The sequence below is a fragment of the Acartia tonsa genome, chromosome 6 (genome assembly GCF_053477335.1).
Source record: "Acartia tonsa isolate MP-2025a chromosome 6, ASM5347733v1, whole genome shotgun sequence".
Classification (NCBI taxonomy): Eukaryota; Metazoa; Arthropoda; class Copepoda; order Calanoida; family Acartiidae; genus Acartia; species Acartia tonsa.
Window position 1 is genome coordinate 3,164,808 of NC_137265.1, and position 19,682 is coordinate 3,184,489.

Consider the following 19,682-nt stretch of genomic DNA (forward strand, 5'->3'; position numbering starts at 1 on the left):
AGTCATATTTTATTTAACAACCTTTCGAAACAGTTTGAACTCAACAAAACATTTGATAAAATTATAGTTCGTCTGTCCTTACTTCTGAATATAGAACTTTGCTTTTGTGGATGTTGACGACATCCTTTTTCACCTTTTAAATTAAAATTCCACTTGTGATTAATCTTGTGAAAAAATGGCATTAGCTCTACCTGTAAATATTGTACCTATCTATTGTATTTCTAATCTTGTATTTTTCAGAAAAGAAAAAGGATGTGAGATACCTAATTTTTAAATTTTCCAAGGCTTAAAACCATTTTAATTAAAAGGATATTGTCATCAAATTAGCCATAGAAAAACTTTCAGGCCTGTTGATTCACGTCAAAAGTAAATAAAGTGGTGCCCCCAAAACCCTTTTGAGAATGCCGCCTACCCCAGCCCCACCCCCAACCATCGACAGCAATATACCGGTCATAAACAGCAATGTACTGGTCATCAAAAATAAAATATACAGGGTAAGATATTAAGATTACCTCTTAGGTATCGTATATTAAAGATCCAGTAGCTTACCGCAATGTGCGAGAAAAATCTGCATAGAGAAGAAAATCTTCGTTTAATTAATTAAATTCTTTCTGTTCTAGATATTAAAAGTTCTTGGTGAGGGTGGCAGCAGTATAGTTTATGAGGCGGTTGATGCAGACAGGGCCAGAGTTGTTGCCATCAAACAAGTAGATCTTGCGGATAAGGCTCTGGCTGAAGGTACTTTTTTACTCAGGCCTCTAGGGGGCACTTGAGAAGGAAGGGGAGGGAAATCGACCCTCCACTTTTAATTTTGGGTAGTCTTCCAAAGAAAATAAAAGTAATGGCTACTTAGTTCAATTATGTGTAATCAGTTTTCACAAAAAAATCGGCTTGATATCTTTAAAAGGTCATTAAGGGGGGGGGGGGAAGTTTTGACACATTTGCGTAAACCTGGCACCCTGGCTTTATCTTTGGACTGAGAGGGTAGGTTATTAGGGATAAAATCATTCTTATACGATGAATTTCACGAAGTTTTAAGATTTTTTGGATAGGCCTCCAGGTTCCGGAGCTCCAGGCCTCCAGGTGTTCTCTGGACAGGTAAAAAAATAAAAAAATTCTTATTTGGACAGTTAGAGGTAAGTTTATAAAACAACATAACCTTCTTTTAATATATTATTTACATATTTGAAGAAAAAATTACAATCGGCCTCCAGGTTCAGGTGCTGGAGGCCTCCAGGTGGCCTCTGGACAGGTAAAAAATCAAAATTTCTTATTTGGACAGTTAGAGGTAAGTTTATAAAACAACATTACCTTCTTTTAATATATTATTTACATATTTGAAGAAAAAATTAGGATCGGCCTCCAGGTTCAGGTGCTGCAGGCCTCCAGGTGGCCTCTGGACAGGTAAAAAATCAAAATTTCTTATTTATACAGTTAGAGGTAAGTTTATAAAACAACATAACCTTCTTTTAATATATCATTTAAATATTTGAAGAAAAAATTACAATTGGCCTCCAGGTTCAGGTGCTGGAGGCCTCCAGGTAGCCTCTGGACAGGTAAAAAATCTAAATTTACATATTTGAACAGTTAGAGGTAAGTTTATAAAACAACATAACCTTCTTTTAATATATCATTTAAATATTTGAAGAAAAAATTACAATTGGCCTCCAGGTTCAGGTGCTGGAGGCCTCCAGGTGGCCTCTGGACAGGTAAAAAATCTAAATTCACTTATTTGAACAGTTAGAGGTAAGTTTATAAAACAACATAACATTCTTTTAATATATTATTTACATATTTGAAGAAAAATTTACAATCGGCCTCCAGGTTCAGGTGCTGGAGGCCTCCAGGTTCAGGTGCTGGAGGCCTCCAGGTGGCCTCTGGACAGGTAAAAAATCTAAATTTCTTATTTATACAGTTAGAGGTAAGTTTTTAAAACAACATAACCTTCTTTTAATATATCATTTAAATATTTGAAGAAAAAATTACAATTGGCCTCCAGGTTCAGGTGCTGGAGGCCTCCAGGTGGCCTCTGGACAGGTAAAAAATCTAAATTTACTTATTTGAACAGTTAGAGGTAAGTTTATAGAACAACATAACCTTCTTTTAATATATCATTTAAATATTTGAAGAAAAAATTACAATTGGCCTCCAGGTTCAGGTGCTGAAGGCCTCCAGGTGGCCTCTGGAAAGGTAAAAAATCAAAATTTCTTATTTGAACAGTTAGAGGTAAGTTTATAAAACAATATAACCTTCTTTAAATATATTATTTAAATATTTCAAGAAAAAATTACAATTGGCCTCCAGGTTCAGGTGCTGAAGGCCTCCAGGTGGCCTCTGGACAGGTAAAAAATCAAAATTTCTTATTTGAACAGTTAGAGGTAAGTTTATAAAACAACATAACCTTCTTTTAATATATTATTTAAATGTTTCAAGAAAAAATTACAATTGGCCTCCAGGTTCAGGTGCTGGAGGCCTCCAGGTGGCCTCTGGACAGGTAAAAAATCAAAATTTCTTATTTGAACAGTTAGAGGTCAACTTATAAAACAACATAACCTTCTTTTAATATATTATTTATTATATTATTATTGATTCCCAACGATCCCTAGTATAAAATAGGGAAGGTAATTTGAATTTTTGATATCAATGAGGTAGGTAAGTAATATAATAAAAAAATATGTTTATTTTCAATTATTGAGGTAAATATTTTTAAGGTTATACCTGAAATACATAAATAACATTTGAAAATATGCTTACTTTGTTTTACGAGTTTACCTCTAACTGTTCAAACAAAAAATTTTGATTTTTTACCTATCCAGAGGCCACCTGGAGGCCTGCATCACCTGAACCTGGAGGCCAATAGTAATTTTGTCTTCAAATATTCAAGTAACATATTAAAAGAAGGTTATTTTGTTTTATAAACTTACTTCTAACTGTTCAAATAAGAAATTTTGATTTTTTACCTGTCCAAAGGCCACCTGGAGGCCTGCAGCAGCTGAACCTGGAGGCCGATTGTAAAGAGGGGGGGCGGATGTGCCACTTTTTAAAACCAAAAATAAAACGCGCATGATCTCATCCCATAAAAGAGTTACAGCTCTAAAATTCGGCACAGCAGTTGCTTTTGTGGAGAACAATATGGAACTGTGAAGAAACGGCGGCGGAACCTCCACTCCCGCCGAAAGCCGCCGTTCCCCGCCAAAATTTTTATGCCTTTTTTTCGCCAAATTAGACATTTCTCAATCATCTGAGATAAACTTTTTTTCCCATAAAAATTTCTCTTATATTTTGACGTGACACTTGTAATATTTCAAACATGTTTTTATGAAAAAAAGTTTATCTCAGATGGTTAAAAATTGTATGGCGAGAAAAGGTAAAAAAAAATTCGGCGGTTTTTGGCGGGAGCGGCGGTTCCACCGCCGTTTCTTTACAGTTCCATATTGTTCTCCACAAAAGCAACTGCTGTGCCGAATTTTAGAGCTGTAACTCTTTTATGGGCTGAGATCATGCGCGTTTTTCTTTTGGTTTCAAAAAGTGGCACATCCGCCTCCCCCCTTTTCTCCAAATATGTAAGTAATATGTTAAAAAAAGGTTATTTTGTTTTATAAACTTACTTCTAACTGTTCAAATAAGAAATTTTGATTTTTTACCTGTCCAGAGGCCACCTGGAGGCCTGCAGCAGCTGAACCTGGAGGCCGATTGTAATTTTTTCTTCAAATATGTAAGTAATATATTAAAAAAAGGTTATTTTGTTTTATAAACTTACCTCTAACTGTTCAAATAAGAAATTTTGATTTTTTACCTGTCCAGAGGCCACCTGGAGGCCTGCACCACCTGAACCTGGAGGCTGATCGTAATTTTTTCTTCAAATATGTAAGTAATATATTAAAAGAAGGTTATGTTGTTTTATAAACTTACCTGTAACTGTTTTAATAAGAAATTTAGATTTTTTACCTGTCCAGAGGCCATCTGGAGGCCTGCAGCACCTGAACCTGGAAGCCAATTGTAATTTTTTCTTCAAATATATAAATAATATATTAAAAGAAGCTTATGTTGTTTAATAAACTTACCTCTAACTGTTCAAATTAGAAAATTTTATTTTTTACCTGTCCAGAGGCCACCTGGAGGCCTCCAGCACCTGAACCTGGAGGCCGATCCTAATTTTTTCTTCAAATATGTAAATAATATATTAAAAGAAGGTTATGTTGTTTTATAAACTTACCTCTAACTGTCCAAATAAGAATTTTTTTATTTTTTTACCTGTCCAGAGACCACCTGGAGGCCTGGAGCTCCGGAACCTGGAGGCCTATCCAAAAAATCTTAAAACTTCGTGAAATTCATCATATAAGAATGATTTTATCCCTAATAACCTACCCTCTCAGTCCAAAGATAAAGCCAGGGTGCCAGGTTTACCCAAATGTGTCAAAACTTCCCCCCCCCCTTATCTAAAATTATTTAAAAAGGCTTAAAGGGGGGGGGGAAATGTGGTGACTCGTGCCACGACATACCAGCAATTTTATTTTGGGTGCTACTCCCTTAGTTTTAGAGATAAGGGGGGGGGGGTGCGTAATGACATCTATTCTTAATCCGTGAGCAAAATGGTCTAAATATTGAGCTAGACCCTTCAAACTTGGTATATAAGCCTAGTCCTATAGGTATTACATCTAAATGGCAAAAAAATCCAAAATTTTTTTATTTTTAGGTTAGGTTAGGTAAGAAAAACCCTGCGGAAATGGGGTTTTTAGGCTTTTTTGGTCTATATTGATGTGGAAACTTACCTTAAATTGTGTTTTCTTAGGGTTTTAACTTAAATACACTGTATCTATTCATAAGGACATTATTTAAGATGATTCAGCAAGTTGGGGACCAACCCCAGGGGGCTAGGTGGGTGGCCCGCAAGGGTTAAGTGCATTTTTTCCAATATACATGTTGTGACATATCAAATTATAGGTTTTTTAGGTCAAGGAACTCAAATTCAGAGCTAAAATAAGCATTAGACTAATCTGAAGCTAGCCCCAGCGGGCTAGGTTGGTGGCCCGCAGGGGTTAAGTGCATTTTTTCCAATATATATCTTGTTATATATCAAAATATAGGTTTTTTAGGTCAAGGAACTCAAATTCTGAGCGAAAATTAGCATTAGACTAACCTGAAGCTAACCCCCCCGGACTAGGTTGGTTTTCTGCAGGGCTTAAGACCATTTACCTAACCTAACCTAGAAACTTACTTATATTTTTACAGGTTTTTTTCTTGAATAAACTGTGTCTATTAATGAGGACTTCATTTAAGATGATCCAGCAAGTTGGGGACCGACTAACCTGAAGCTAACCCCCCCGGGCTAGGTTGGTTTTCTGCAGGGCTTAAGAGCATTTACCTAACCTAACCTAGAAACTTATTTATATTTTTACAGGTTTTTTTCTTGAATAAACTGTGTCTATTAATGAAGACTTTATTTAAGATGATCCAGCAAGTCGGGGACCGACCCCAGCGGGCTAGGTGGGTGGCCCGCAGGGGTTAAGTGCATTTTTTCCAATATATATGTTGTGATACATCAAATTATAAGTTTTTTAGGTCAGTAACTCAAATTCAGAGCTAGAATTAGCATAAGACTAATCTGAAGCTAGCCCCAGCGGGCTAGATCGGTGGCCCGCAGGGGTTAAATGCATTATTTTTAATATATATCTTGTTATATATCAAAATATAGGTTTTTAAGGTCAAGAAACTCAAATTCAGAGCTAAAATTGGCATAAGACTTACCTGAAGCTAACCCCCGCGGGCTAGGTAGATTTTCTGCAGGGATTATGTACATTTTACCTAACCTAACATAGAAACTTACTTATTCTTTTGTTTTTTTTCCTTGAATAAACTGTGTCTATTAATGAGGACATTATTTTAGATAATCCAGCAAGTTGGGGACTTCCCCCAGCGGGCTAGGTGGGTGGTCCATAGGTGTAGTGCATTTTTTCTAAAGTATGTGTTGTCATACAATTATACAATCATAGGTTTTTTAGGTCAAGAAACTCAAATTCAGAGCTATTTTAAGCATTAGACTGACCTAAGGCTTATTATACTATATTATTATTATATTATATTATATCATCCTTATACTAAAGTAACAGGATGTCTGTGTGTTTGTGTGTTTGTACCGAAGGAACTCGCTAACCGCTGAACCGATCGGGTTCTCCTTAACAGGGTAGCTTCTCATAGGTCCTGGGAAGGTTTATAACTATTTTCTTAGGGGGTGGGACACCCCCAACTCCCCCCAAAAAAATATAAGTAAGTTTCTAGGTTAGGTTAGGTAATTTTCAATCAGAATTTGAGTTCCTTGACCTAAAAAACCTATATTTTGATATATAACAAGATATATATTGGAAAAAATGCACTTAACCCCTGCGGGTCACCAACCTAGCCCGCTGGGGCTAGCTTCAGATTAGTCTAATGCTTATTTTAGCTCTGAATTTGAGTTCCTTGACCTAAAAAACCTATAATTTGATATGTCACAACATGTATTTTGGAAAAAATGCACTTTACCCTTGCGGGCCACCCACCTAGCCCCCTGGGGTCGGTCCCCAACTTGCTGAATCATCTTAAATAATGTCCTTATGAATAGATACAGTGTATTTAAGTTAAAACCCTAAGAAAACATAATTTAAGGTAAGTTTCCACATCAATATAGACCAAAAAAGCCTAAAAACCCCATTTCCGCAGGGTTTTTCTTACCTAACCTAACCTAAAAATAAAAAATTTTGGATTTTTTTGCCATTTAGATGTAATACCTATAGGACTAGGCTTATATACCAAGTTTGAAGGATCTAGCTCAATATTTAGACCATTTTGCTCACGGATTAAGAATAGATGTCATTACGCACCCCCCCCTTGGATGAAATCTTTTGCATTTTTTGCATTTCTCGCCGAATTAGGCAATTTGGAATCATTTGAGACCATGTTATTTTTTTCAAAAATTTTTCCCCTTACAAGCAACCCTGCGGGGGGTCTTTTTTTCAAATTCTCGTATATCAAGGTATATCTTAAATTCAGTACTTCTCCTGTGCTTTTGAAGATATTGGAACAAAATCTTTTTTGATGGGTCAGTAATAAATATTTGAATAAAAAACGGCGGCGGTACCACCGCTCCCGCCGTTTTCCGCCGCCAATTTTTTTTTTGCATTTCCCACCGCCGTTTTCCGCAGCCGTACCTCTGCCATTAGTTACTGACCTATCTAAAAATATTTTGTTTCAATATCTTTTAAATCACAGGAGTACCTACCACTGAATTTAAAATATACCTTAATGTACAAAAATTTTGTTGGCGGCGGCGGACGGCGGGAGCGGCGGTCCCGCCGCCGTTTTCTTAATTCAAATATTTTTTACTTACCAACCTATAAAGATTTTGTTTCAATATCTTCAAAATCACAGGAGAAGTACTGTATTTAAGATATACCTTGATATACGAGAATTTGAAAAAAATGACTAAGTCCCCCCGCAGGGTTGCTTGTAAGGGGAAATGTTTTGAAAAAAATAACATGGACTCAAATGATTCCAAATTGCCTAATTCGGCGAGAAATGCAAAAAAAAAATTTTTGGTTGCGGCGGAAAACGGCGGTCCCGCCGCCGTTTTTTTTTTGAAAGATACCAATAGTTGGGGTAATTACTGACCCAGCCCAAAAGATTTCATCCAATTATCTCTAAAACTAAGGGAGTAGCACCCAAAAAAAAAATTGCTGGTATGTCGTGGCACGAGTCACCACATTTCCCCCCCCCCCCTTTTGCTTCAAAATAGTCATGTTTTTAATTTAAAATCAACACAGATTTTTAAAAGGTATAAATTGATTGATGATTGAGTGTTAAGAAAACTGAAAATTTATAATGATTTCCATAAAGTGAACTTTAAATATATTCAGGTTATTTAAATGAGATCAATATGTTAGCCAAGCTTCAAGGAGAAGACACTATTATAAAACTTTATGACCATCACCATGATAGAAAACAAAAGGTAACTAACCTTTTTGTTCATTTCCCCTGTTTCGCTGCCTATTAAAAAAATAATTGGCCTTTTTTAACCTAAATAAGCTAGGTTTGTCTAGTTTTGTTTAGTGAGACTACAGACTAGTTTTGTGTTTGTAATATTATTTTCTCGTATTTATTTGAAACCAATTAATATCTGGTGGATTAGAACCTGCTCTCATCCATACGAAAAAACTGTCTAGCATCGTATTATATCCAGTTTTCTACGAATATTAAAATGTACAATAATAAGATTAAAACCAGTTTTTTAGCCCCGAGATGCCGAAGCTGTTTATAATATGAAACGAGAAAAAAAACTGTTATTAAAGGAACCCTGCAAGAAATACCTCATTTTAACTGCTGGAAGCCTTCCACGAGTAGACCCAATACCTAAAATTTGAATCCTCCAGCTTCAATAACAAAAAAGTTGTAGAAATTTCAAAATGATTCTTTTAGTACAATGAAAATTTTGAAAGCTTTTCATTGCTTATGATGGAAATTTCAATATTTAATTACGTCGTCTGGAAGCAAAATTAAAAGCTTATCTTTGTTAGAAACTTAGACTGCCAGTAACCAATAACATTTTTACAATAAAAACACCCCTTTTAAAAGTCAAAATGTCTTTAAAAAATTAGGTTTAAATTGCGTTTGAAAGCGTAAAACCATAGCGGAAAAAATTAAACTAATGTAATACAGATGCTCAGCTGTGATTGGTTGTTCAGAGGACTTTGCGCAGACTCAGACTTCTGATTGGATGGAAATCCTAAAGGCTGGCATTCTCACACTACAGTACTCTCAATACAACGCAAATTAAACTGATTTTTTTTTATTGATTTTGACTATAAAGAAGGGTGTTTTTATTGTAAAAATGTTACCAGTTACTGGCATCCTAAGTTGGAGGCTTCAAATTTTGGGTATTGGGTCTACTCGTTGCAGTCTTTCAGCAGTTAAAGCAGTATATTTCTTGCATGGTTCCTTTAATTCTTATGACAACAATTAAACTTTAGGTAGTGAATCTACTCTTAATGTGAATGCCCGTCCGTCTGTTATAAACGGAATAGCGAAAACGTAATTTTCTCAGCTTTGTACATAATATTAAAACTAAAATTTCCATCGTTCTAAGGAAGTTTAGAGACGATAGATGAATAGACAAGTAGCTTTGTTTGGATTTTTACATTTAATAGCCGTTTTTTAAGACTGTTATTAGATATGTTAAGTGTTAATACATTATAACTTATGTTCTAGTTATTATGAGGGTTGTTTATTTGTAGATGATGGGCGAGTAGTTTTTTTTGTAGTATGAAATTAGCTTCTAAAAATATTTAAGGCGATTTATTAGTATTTACCTACTCTATATTTGCTTGTGTTTTCAATTTTCTTAAAAGCTTCCATTATTTTTGGCTGCGATGTTGTCATCCTTGTTTAATATTTAATATGTTAATATTTAGATTCTGTATGTTGTAATGGAGAAGGGTGACACAGACTTACAAAGTTTGTGTCACTTCACTCCTGCACTTATTCAGCATTATTGGGCTGAAATGTTGCATGCTGTTAATGTTATTCATAAGGTAAAACATTGCATTAAAAAATTCTTTTTAGTGGTGAAGCTCTACTATAACTCGAAATGCTCGTCTCTGTATATTCGTCTGAAACATATTTACATCAAAAGGGGACTATCCACGAACAAGAGCACGTAGAGCACGTGATTCTAAGTACCTTCCAGCATTGATCCTAAGTATTTTCTTTCAGAATAAAATAGGTCACCATTAATCATTAGTATATTGACGAGAAAAGGGGAGGGGGAAATGTGGTGACTCGTGCCACGACATACCAGCAATTTTATTTTGGGTGCTACTCCCTTAGTTTTAGAGATAATTGGATCAAATCTTTTGGGCTGGGTCAGTAATTACCCTAACTATTGGTATCTTTCAAAAAAAAAACGGCGGCGGGACCGCCGTTTTCCGCTGCCACCAAAAAAAATTTTTTTTTTGCATTTCTCGTCGAATTAGGCAATTTGGAATCATTTGAGACCATGTTATTTTTTTCAAAATTTTTCCCCTTACAAGCAACCCTGCGGGGGGACTTAACTATACTCAAGGTATATCTTAAATACAGTACTTCTCCTGTGATTTTGAAGATATTGAAACAAAATCTTTTTAGGTTGGTAAGTAAAAAATATTTAAATTAAGAAAACGCCGGCGGGACCGCCGCTCCCGCCGTCCGCCGCCGTTTTCCGCCGCCAACAAAAATTTTTTTTTTTTGCATTTCTCGCCGAATTAGGCAATTTGGAATCATTTGAGACCATGTTATTTTTTTCAAAAATTTTTCCCCTTACAAAAAATGTACAATTTTTGTACATTAAGGTATATCTTAAATTCAGTGGTAGGTACTCCTGTGATTTAAAAGATATTGAAACAAAATATTTTTAGGTAGGTCAGTAACTAATGGCAGAGGTACGGCTGCGGAAAACAGCAGGGGGAAATGCAAAAAAAAAAATTAACGGCGGGAGCGGTGGTACCGCCGCCGTTTTTTTTTCAAATATTTATTACTGACCCATCAAAAAAGATTTTGTTCCAATATCTTCAAAAGCACAGGAGAAGTACTGAATTTAAGATTGGAGATGCGATCCTCAATTTTCAAATTCTTTGAACGTACATATAAGACTTTTACAGAAATGCTTTGCATCCACAGCTATCTATCTATGCTTGATATAAAGTCAACACTTTATAGAGCAGATTATGAATATTTGATTGACGCGTGCCCTGCAATTATCTAGTAGCAATCAGGGGCAAGACACAATTACTTTAGCTAGGCCCAAGGCATTATTTGTATCATTTTATGCATTCATAGGCCTATCTCTACCTATATGACACCATATATGGGTAACGCTAGCCTATTCATGGTAATTTGTATGTGATTCGCTAATATTATATGTTTATTAAAGACATTATGTTTATTGTTAAAGTAATCATGTAAATAATCAGTACAAATATGTATGCCTACAACCATGCCTGATTTACGTCACATATTAACACACAGACATTTAATTGTACAGACAAACACTAAAATCCTGGTCCAAAGCTAATGTTATAGCATGTACCTCTTAAATTTAGTTAGTTATTTATTGACTCTCCTACCATCAACTTCTCTTTCTGGCTTTAAAAGGTAATGACTTAGTTGTTTGGCATGCATTGTAGTTTAAATTTAGGCCCCTTAGTACTTAGCATGAATTGAGCTCAGGCCTTATGTTAGAATTCTAACACTTAGCACAATTCACTGCTTGGGACTTAGGGCGCATTTCTGTCCTACTCTACTTATAATTTTAACACTTATCCTGTAAATATTTTCATACTTAACTTATGCACTTGTAATATAAATACACTTTATAAAAACATTTTCCTTCCTTAATACTTAATATACTTATATAATTCTGATCGAATATCAAAACCAACCATTTATTCTTAGATTAAAGCAACATAATACTTCGCGTGGGTCTTTTGTTGAGCTTCCACCAGCTCAACCAAATTCGTATTATACTTGTGGGAATAGAGGGTTAAGCATTCTAAACAAACGAACCGACGATGAGAATGTCTATGTGTATTGCAGTAACAGTAGGTTTTTAGTAGTACTCATAGAAGAGCGGTCTCCATACCTAAATTTGGACAAACACCCCATTCGCACACACAATGGTGCAACTTACCGGTTGTATCTTGGAAAAATTTTACTTCATAAATTTTTTTTCTTTTTTTTCCTTACCGTACCCGAACCGCCTAAGGCAGGTATTTTTACCAAAATCGAATAATTGTAGTTATGGCAAAATCGGATTTTCCAAAACCTGTGAAACTATTTGAGAGCAAGGTTAGGACTATGAGGCGTTTGAAGAGATAGGGACTGAAAGGCACGACACAAATGCAATTGAGAGCCTCGTGTACGAGCAGTTGCACTAGCTGACACTCTAGAGGCCCTAGAGAATGCTAGCATATTTGTGGCCATTGGTCGCCGCCCTATAAGGACACTCGCACTGGTTGACACTCTAGAGGCCCTAGAGAATACCAGCACACCGGCACCTCCATGTCCGCCTCTCTTTAGTAAAACACTTGGGTTGGAATAATCTATGATCGAGCTATGTGCAAAACTTTGATTTTCGGACTTAGTCAGATTTTTGAAATCTAGGAGTTGTGCTAGGTGGCGGAGTATATATATAAATCTTCGGACTTAGTATGATTTTTACTTATTCGGAAATTCTCTAAGTGTTGAAATACTTGAATCTTTGATACTTAAACCAGAACTTATTAAGAATCAAGCATGGAGTAACTTTTCATTTATAAGCTATCAAAATACTATTTGTAAAGGACCATTTTGAACTTTCTTATTAAATGAAACTTAGGAGCAAATCTTATAGAACACGGGAAACGCTGTTAGTTGGGATACATATTGTCTTTGGAGCCATGTTTCTGAAACAATATGCCGAAAGCAGTTAGTACTCTTGAGTCGTAGTAAAGGGCCAAAAGATTATTACAAACTTGTAGCATTTATACTCAAGTTAAACTGTACTAATACTTTGGTACCGTTAGAACCGATTTTCTGAGATTTGCACTTACTTATACATGCATAGGTCTTATATTCCTAATATAATTCTGATTTATATGCGGATGTATCAAAATAACTATTTCCTCCAAAACTTTGAGTTAAACAAAATATTTCAAAGTCTCAAAGATATTCTCAACATCGATCGGTTGGAATGATATAAGTGTAAACAAATTACTTTATGCAATCAGCAATAATTCCAAGGATTTCCTGATACTCTGAGCAAAATATTCCACTTTTTGGACTTAGCACCGTTCTATTTCTTTTGTTACAGAGAGAATTTTGAATTTTTGGACTTATAGTAATTTTTATGAAATTGTGAACTTGGTTGGAAATTTACCAAAATTTGGACTTGTAATAATTGCAATTTTTCCAACTAGATTAACAAATTTCATTTTCCACACTTAAGAGAAAATTTTGTTTTAGAGTAATTCTGTCTTAGCCAAAATATTCTAATTATGGACTTAGAGAGATTCTATTTCTTTTGGTGAAGGATAATTCTAACACTCTAATACTTTATGACTTTAAAATCCTTAACTTAGCGAGATTTGCACTTAGTCAAAATACTCCAATAATGGACTTAGAGTGATTCTATTTCTTTTGACTTAAGGGCAATCTCTAAAGTAGCTTTGTGAATGAACTGTTAGGAAATTTCATCTTGGACAAAATATTCCACGTCTGGACTTAGAGTGATTCTATTTCTTTTGTCTCAGGATAAATTCACTAATTTTGTACTTAGCATAATTTCATTGAAAAGTTTTTGGACTTAGTCAAAATTCACTAATTTTGTACTTAGCATAATTTCATTGAAAAGTTTTTGGACTTAGTCAAAATTCACTAATTTTGTACTTAGCATAATTTCATTGAAAAGTTTTGGACTTAGTCAAAATTCATTAATTTTGTACTTAGCATAATTTCATTGAAAAATTTTTTGGACTTAGTCAAAATTCACTAACTTTGTACTTAGTATAATTTCATTGAAAAAGAATTTTTTTTGGACTTAGTCAAAATTCACTAACTTTGTACTTAGGATAATTTCAATAAAATTTTTTTTGGACTTAGTCAAAATTTATTAATTTTGCACTTAAGATATTTTCATAAATTTTTTCCTTAGCCAAAATTTATTGATTTTGTACTTAGAATAATTGGGTATACTCCTTTTCACGACATCCCTCCATATGGAGCGATGATTTTCTATAGCTCCTTCAAGGAGCTATAGCATAGCCTCTCATCATATGGAGCGATGTGAAAGCCCCTTTTAAGGAGCGTTCATATCGCCCCTTATGATAAGAGGCTATGCTATAGCTCCTTCATGGCCTCTTAATAGCTCCTTTAAAGGGGCGTTCATATCGCCTCTTATGATAAGAGGCTATGCTATAGCCCCATGATGGCTCCTTTATAGCCTCTCCATCGCCCCTCCGTAGTCCCTTACCTTAATTTATATAACAACCCACTTGATGGCCCCTACATCGCTCCTCCATCGCCCCTTCTCCATATTTATATTACATTGTACTTTGATGGCCCCTACATTGCTCCTACATCGCCCCTTCATCGCTCCTACATCGCTCCTTCATCGCTCCTTCATCGCTCCTTCTCCAAATTTATATTAAATTGTACTGTGATGGCCCCTACATCGCTCCTATATTGCTCCTTCATCGCTCCTACATCGCCCCTCCATCGCTCCTACATCGCTCCTTCATCGCTCCTTCTCCAAATTTATATTAAATTGTACTGTGATGGCCCCTACATCGCTTCTACATCGCTCCTTCATCGCTCCTACATCGCCCCTTCATCGCTCCTTCTCCAAATTTATATTACATTGCAACTTGATGGCCCCTACATCGCCCCTCCATCGCTCCTACATCGCTCCTTTTCCAAATTTATATTAAATTGTTCTGTGATGGCCCCTACATCGCTCCTACATCGCTCCTTCATCGCTCCTACATCGCCCCTTCATCGCTCCTTCTCCAAATTTATATTACATTGTACTTTGATGGCCCCTACATCGCCCCTACATCGCCCCTCCATCGCTCCTACATCGCCCCTTCATCCCTCCTTCTCCAAATTTATATTACATTGCAACTTGATGGCCCCTACATCGCTCCTCCATCGCTCCTGTATCGCTCCTACATCGCCCCTTCATCGCTCCTTCTCCAAATTTATATTACATTGCAACTTGATGGCCCCTACATCGCCCCTTAATAGCCCCTTACCTTAATTTATATAACAAAGCTCAAATATGGACTCTCTATCGCCCCTTAATAGCCACTTAATTTAATTATATAACATTGCCCCTACATAGCCTCTCCATCGCCCCTAAATAGCCCCTTACCTAAATTTATATAACAAAGCTCCTATATAGCCTCTCCATCGCCCCTTAATAGCCCCTTACCTTAATTTATATAACATAGCCCCTACATAGCCTCTCAATCGCCCCTTAATAGCCTCTTACCTTAATTTATATAACATAGCCCCTATATAGCCTCTCCATCGCCCCTTAATAGCCCCTTACCCTAATCTATATAACATAGCCCCTACAAAGCCTCTCCATCGCCCCTTAATAGCCCCTTACCTTAATCTATATAACATAGCCTCTACATAGCCTCTCCATCGCCCCATAATAGCCTCTTACCTTAATTATGTAACATAGCCCCTACATAGCCTCTCCATCGCCCCTTAATATCCCCTTACCTTAATTATATAACATAGCTCCTACATAGCCTCCCCATCGCCCCTTAATAGCCCCTTACCCGAATTTATATAACATAGCCCCTAAATAGCCTCTCCATCGCCCCTTAATAGCTCCTTACCTTAATTTATATAACATAGCCTCTCCATCGCTCCTTAATAGCCCTCCATCGCCACTTAAAAGCCCCTTACCTTAATTTATATAACATAGCCTCTACATAGCCTCTCCATCGCCCCTTAATAGCCCCTTATATCCTCCTTCAAAACAGTTATACACCTTCCCAGGATCTATTGGAAGCTACCCTATAAAGGAGAACCTTATCGGTTCTGCAGTTAGCGATCTTCTTTGATACATACAGACAATGATCCTGTTACTTTTTATAAGGATTAAAAATAAAATGGCCTAAAGCCATCTCATTACCCATAGGAAGCTTCACTGTAAAGGAGAACCATGTCGGTTTAGTGGTTAGCAAGGTACAGACAGACATACATACAGACAAAGATACTGTTACTTTATTATAAGGATTAAAATAAAATAGTTATTAACCTCCCCAGGACCTATGAGAAGCTACCCTATTAAGGAGAACGATCTCAGGACCTATAGGAATCTTCACTGTAAAGGAGAACCATATTGGTTCAGCGGTTAGCAAGATCCTTCGGTACAGACAGACATTCATACAAAAAGACAAAGATTCTGTTAATATATTTTAAGAAATACAGATAAAATTGTTATAAACCTTTCCAGGCCTAAAACCATCTCAGGACCTAATTTCTGCCGTTGACAACTCGAGTTAAGTTACTATATTATTTTTACAATGTTTAACTTATCTGTTATTATTGGCTGACGAAAAGTTTGGGCAAAAAAAAAGATTTATTCTTCAATGAAATATCTCTCCAGTATAATTTTGGCAAGTGCTAATTTATTAAGAATAAAGTTTGCCACAAATTTACCAAAAAATCTCATTGTCATTTCGCCAGGGAGGATTGGGATAGTTCCCAAAGTGTTATAAGTTGGCTTATCCAAGAGTGCTGTCTAGTCTCCAAAGTTTTATAATACCGTTTTCTTATTTGTTAGATTAACAACCTTGGGGACTTTTTATTGTTTTGTGATTGTTTAGTTCATTAAGTTGAGTGTCTAAATGTTTCAACCACTAATTCTAAACTAAAAAAGGGGTAATTTTGTAAATCATCAATGGGAATAATTAATATATAAACATATATATACAGTGTTTTTTTTATGAGAACATTTTTGAAAGCAATTTTACCCTACTTATAGTTATCAGAATTTAATGTTTAATGGCTTATTCTCTTCGTTTTTTATAACCATTAACAGAAAAGCAAAAAAATATTTCAGTTTTTATTTAAAAAGTACAGTAAATTCAAAATTTCAAAACATGGGTGTCAACATCTAAAATAGTTATTTCTCGCATCGTATTATAAACGGCTTTCCGCGGATATAGAAAGTACAATTATGAGATTAAAACTAGTTTTTTTAGCCCCGAGGTGCCGAAGGCACTGGCTAAAAAAACTGGGTTTAATCTTATGATTGTACATATCTATATTCGTAGAAAGCTGGATATAATACGATGCTAGACATAGTTTTTTCGTATGGATGAGAACCGGTTCCTATCCACCGGATTCAAATTAATACGAGAAATGGTTTTAGCGCATTTTTCTTATGCTCAAATCTTCTACCCTTTCCTAGAATGGAGGGAGTACATTGGGGGGCCAGTATTCCCTCCCTGGTTGAGATATGGCCTTCAAATTTCAAATGTTCTAGTACATGTCACAAATAGTATCTATATAAATTTTTAGCTCTATATCTCAACTTTGAAGCGTTTTGCAGCCATTCTTGCAAAGGTAGATTATAAGAAAAATGCACTAAAACCATTTTTAGATGTTGACACCTAAGTTTTAAATTTTTTAATTCACTGTACTTTTTGAATAAAAACTGAAATATTTTTTGCTTTTCTATTAAAGGTTATAAAAAAAGAAGAGAATAAGCCATTAATCATTAAATTCTGATAACTATAAGTAAGGTAAAATTGCTTTCAAAAAAGTTCTCACAAAAAAACACACTGTATATATGTATATATATCATTTTATCGACAATCGTCTTATCCCTGTAGATCTCTGATTATCAGAGCATTTTTGAAATATTTGCTGCTTATTTTTTGGCTGCCTTTGGCAAAATAATTTTTTTTCATAAAAAATGTATACAAAATTATCGTATTAATTTGGTAAATATATCATTGCACTTGAATTATTTTTAAGTCACTAACGGCTAATCCCATAGATGACCTTAGGAGTACTTTAATGAATAGATGTGGTGGAGAGGGGGGGGGGAGGGGAAGGTTAAGAATTTAAGGGAAGTGATACCTTCCGGGGGCTGAAAGTGTTGGTCCCCTCCCCAAAATGAAAACTTTTCCTGCGAGTAAGATAAGCTTCAATGTAAAGGAGAAGCATATCGGTTCAGTTGATACTGATAAACATCCTGTTACTTTAATGTAAATATTAGTTTAAGGATAGTCTGTATAATCTCAGGGAGAAAGGAAACATTAGGCAATTTTTACAATAGTCTCCAAAGTTTTATAATGAAGTTTTCTTATTCGTTGGCTCAAAACTTTGGGGACTTTTGTCATATTTTGGTTGTAGTGTTGCAATTTTGTGTATCGTTATTAGGGATGGATAAAAACTTATCGGCCATTGTCTTATTTCTTTAGATCCTTGGTATAATCAACTGAATAACAGTTCCAACAACAAAAATTAAGATATTGCTTCGCTTTTTATGGACAAATATCCTGTTATTTTATTATAAGAAAAAAAAATAAACTATCTTAAAATCATCTCAGGACTCAGCGGTTAGCAAGATCCTACGGTATAGACAGACAGACATACATCATATCGGTTTAGCAGCAAACGAGATCCTTTGCTACAGACAAAAAAAACTTTGTATATTGACTAGTGTCTACGCCCCCAGCATCTATTGGCTCTGTATTCAAAGGGGAATGAATAAAAGCCTAAAACCTTCCCAGGACTTAAAATAGAATAGCCTAAAACCATCCCTCGACTTAAAATAAAATAGCCTAAAGCCATTACAAGACAAATATTAAGCTTACCTGAAATAGAAAGCCCAATCTGTTTAGTAGTTATTGAGATCTTAAGTTTCAGAACAGAAAGCCTTACTAACGTGGACAAACGCAGGATATTTCGGACAAATGTCGGAGTGGACATTATATAAGTAAAACGCAGAAGTGTCTATAATATCTTAAAAATTAGGTTTCAACAACATTTGTTTAGTTATTTCTACACAGGTTAGGTTAGGTTAAGATATAAATATACAAATAAGCCCCCTGCAGGGGTTAGGCATATAAAAAAAAATATTTGACAGTTGTAAACAATGTGAGAAAAAATATGTTTTAGTTTAATGAAATGTTCTATCTGTTTCAAACCTTTGCCTTTCGATAGAACTTACCTACTTTGGAAAACTGTCAGACTGATTTTAAAATTTCAGTCTGTGAGAAAAGATATTCAAGATTTTTTTTTTGTTTTGAAAGATTTTTATCTTATAAATAAAATAAAAGACACTCCTGCGTTTTACATAAGCAATGTCCACTCCGACGATTGTCCCATTCCTAGGTTTGTCCACTCCAACGTTTGTTTATGTTTTACTACTTTATATAATAGGATAATATGTATTCTTCTTTTATATTTCTCTTTTCTTATTCACTTGCAGCTGCGCTCTTTTTAATGTAAGGAGGCAGAAAAATAGCCTAAACCAATTAGGGGCTTAAATCTGAAAATGAAAAAGCAAAAAACCATCCCATGACCTATGTGAAGTTTCCCTTAAATGGAGAATTTAGTCAGTTTATGAAATTTTTAAGCTTCAGACAAAAAAAAATACTTTTTTTGTTAAAAGAGAAACTTTTCTACAATTAGGGTTAGTCCTTTCGTCATTGCTCTTCTCATTAAGTTAAGCATGTGGTTTTCTCTGCTATTGTTAAAGATAGACTGTTGAGATTTTTAGTGAATATTCCCATGACATATGTATATCCAGTCTATAAATTATTTTGTCTGTCTCTCAATTATGCTTCAAAAGACTTAGGTTTCGTGATAATCTTTGAGTAATAGCATATTCTCTTAAAGTCTGCTCTATAACTTACTTTGTCTGTTTGTCCATTATATGATCCTTATTCAATATTCTATTTAATTAAAAAATTTCATTCTCTTAGTTTATTTTTTTTCTTTATTTCATTATGTTATTATATTATTTATATTTATTTTATTAATTCATTATATTTTCATTATAATTTTCCTTTTTAAATGCGAAACTTTTCTATAGTAAGGATTGGTTTGTCCGTACGTCCAAACGGTTAGACGACATTTTCTTTAATTTAGACATGTTATAAATA

The 19,682-nt window shown here is 35.1% G+C and overlaps 1 protein-coding gene across 1 annotated transcript in view; it reads left to right on the forward strand.

Moving 5' to 3' along the window:
- Window positions 1–238: 238 nt before the first annotated feature.
- Window positions 239–19,682, forward strand: part of LOC145321597 (uncharacterized) — a 106,543-nt gene continuing 87,099 nt past the window's right edge. Inside the window, exons 1-4 of the mRNA XM_080163041.1 lie at window positions 239–494; window positions 621–738; window positions 7,893–7,984; window positions 9,444–9,563. Coding sequence (XP_080019167.1) covers window positions 402–494; window positions 621–738; window positions 7,893–7,984; window positions 9,444–9,563 — 423 coding nt within the window. The 5' untranslated portion in view covers window positions 239–401. The remainder of the gene's footprint in view (window positions 495–620; window positions 739–7,892; window positions 7,985–9,443; window positions 9,564–19,682) is intronic.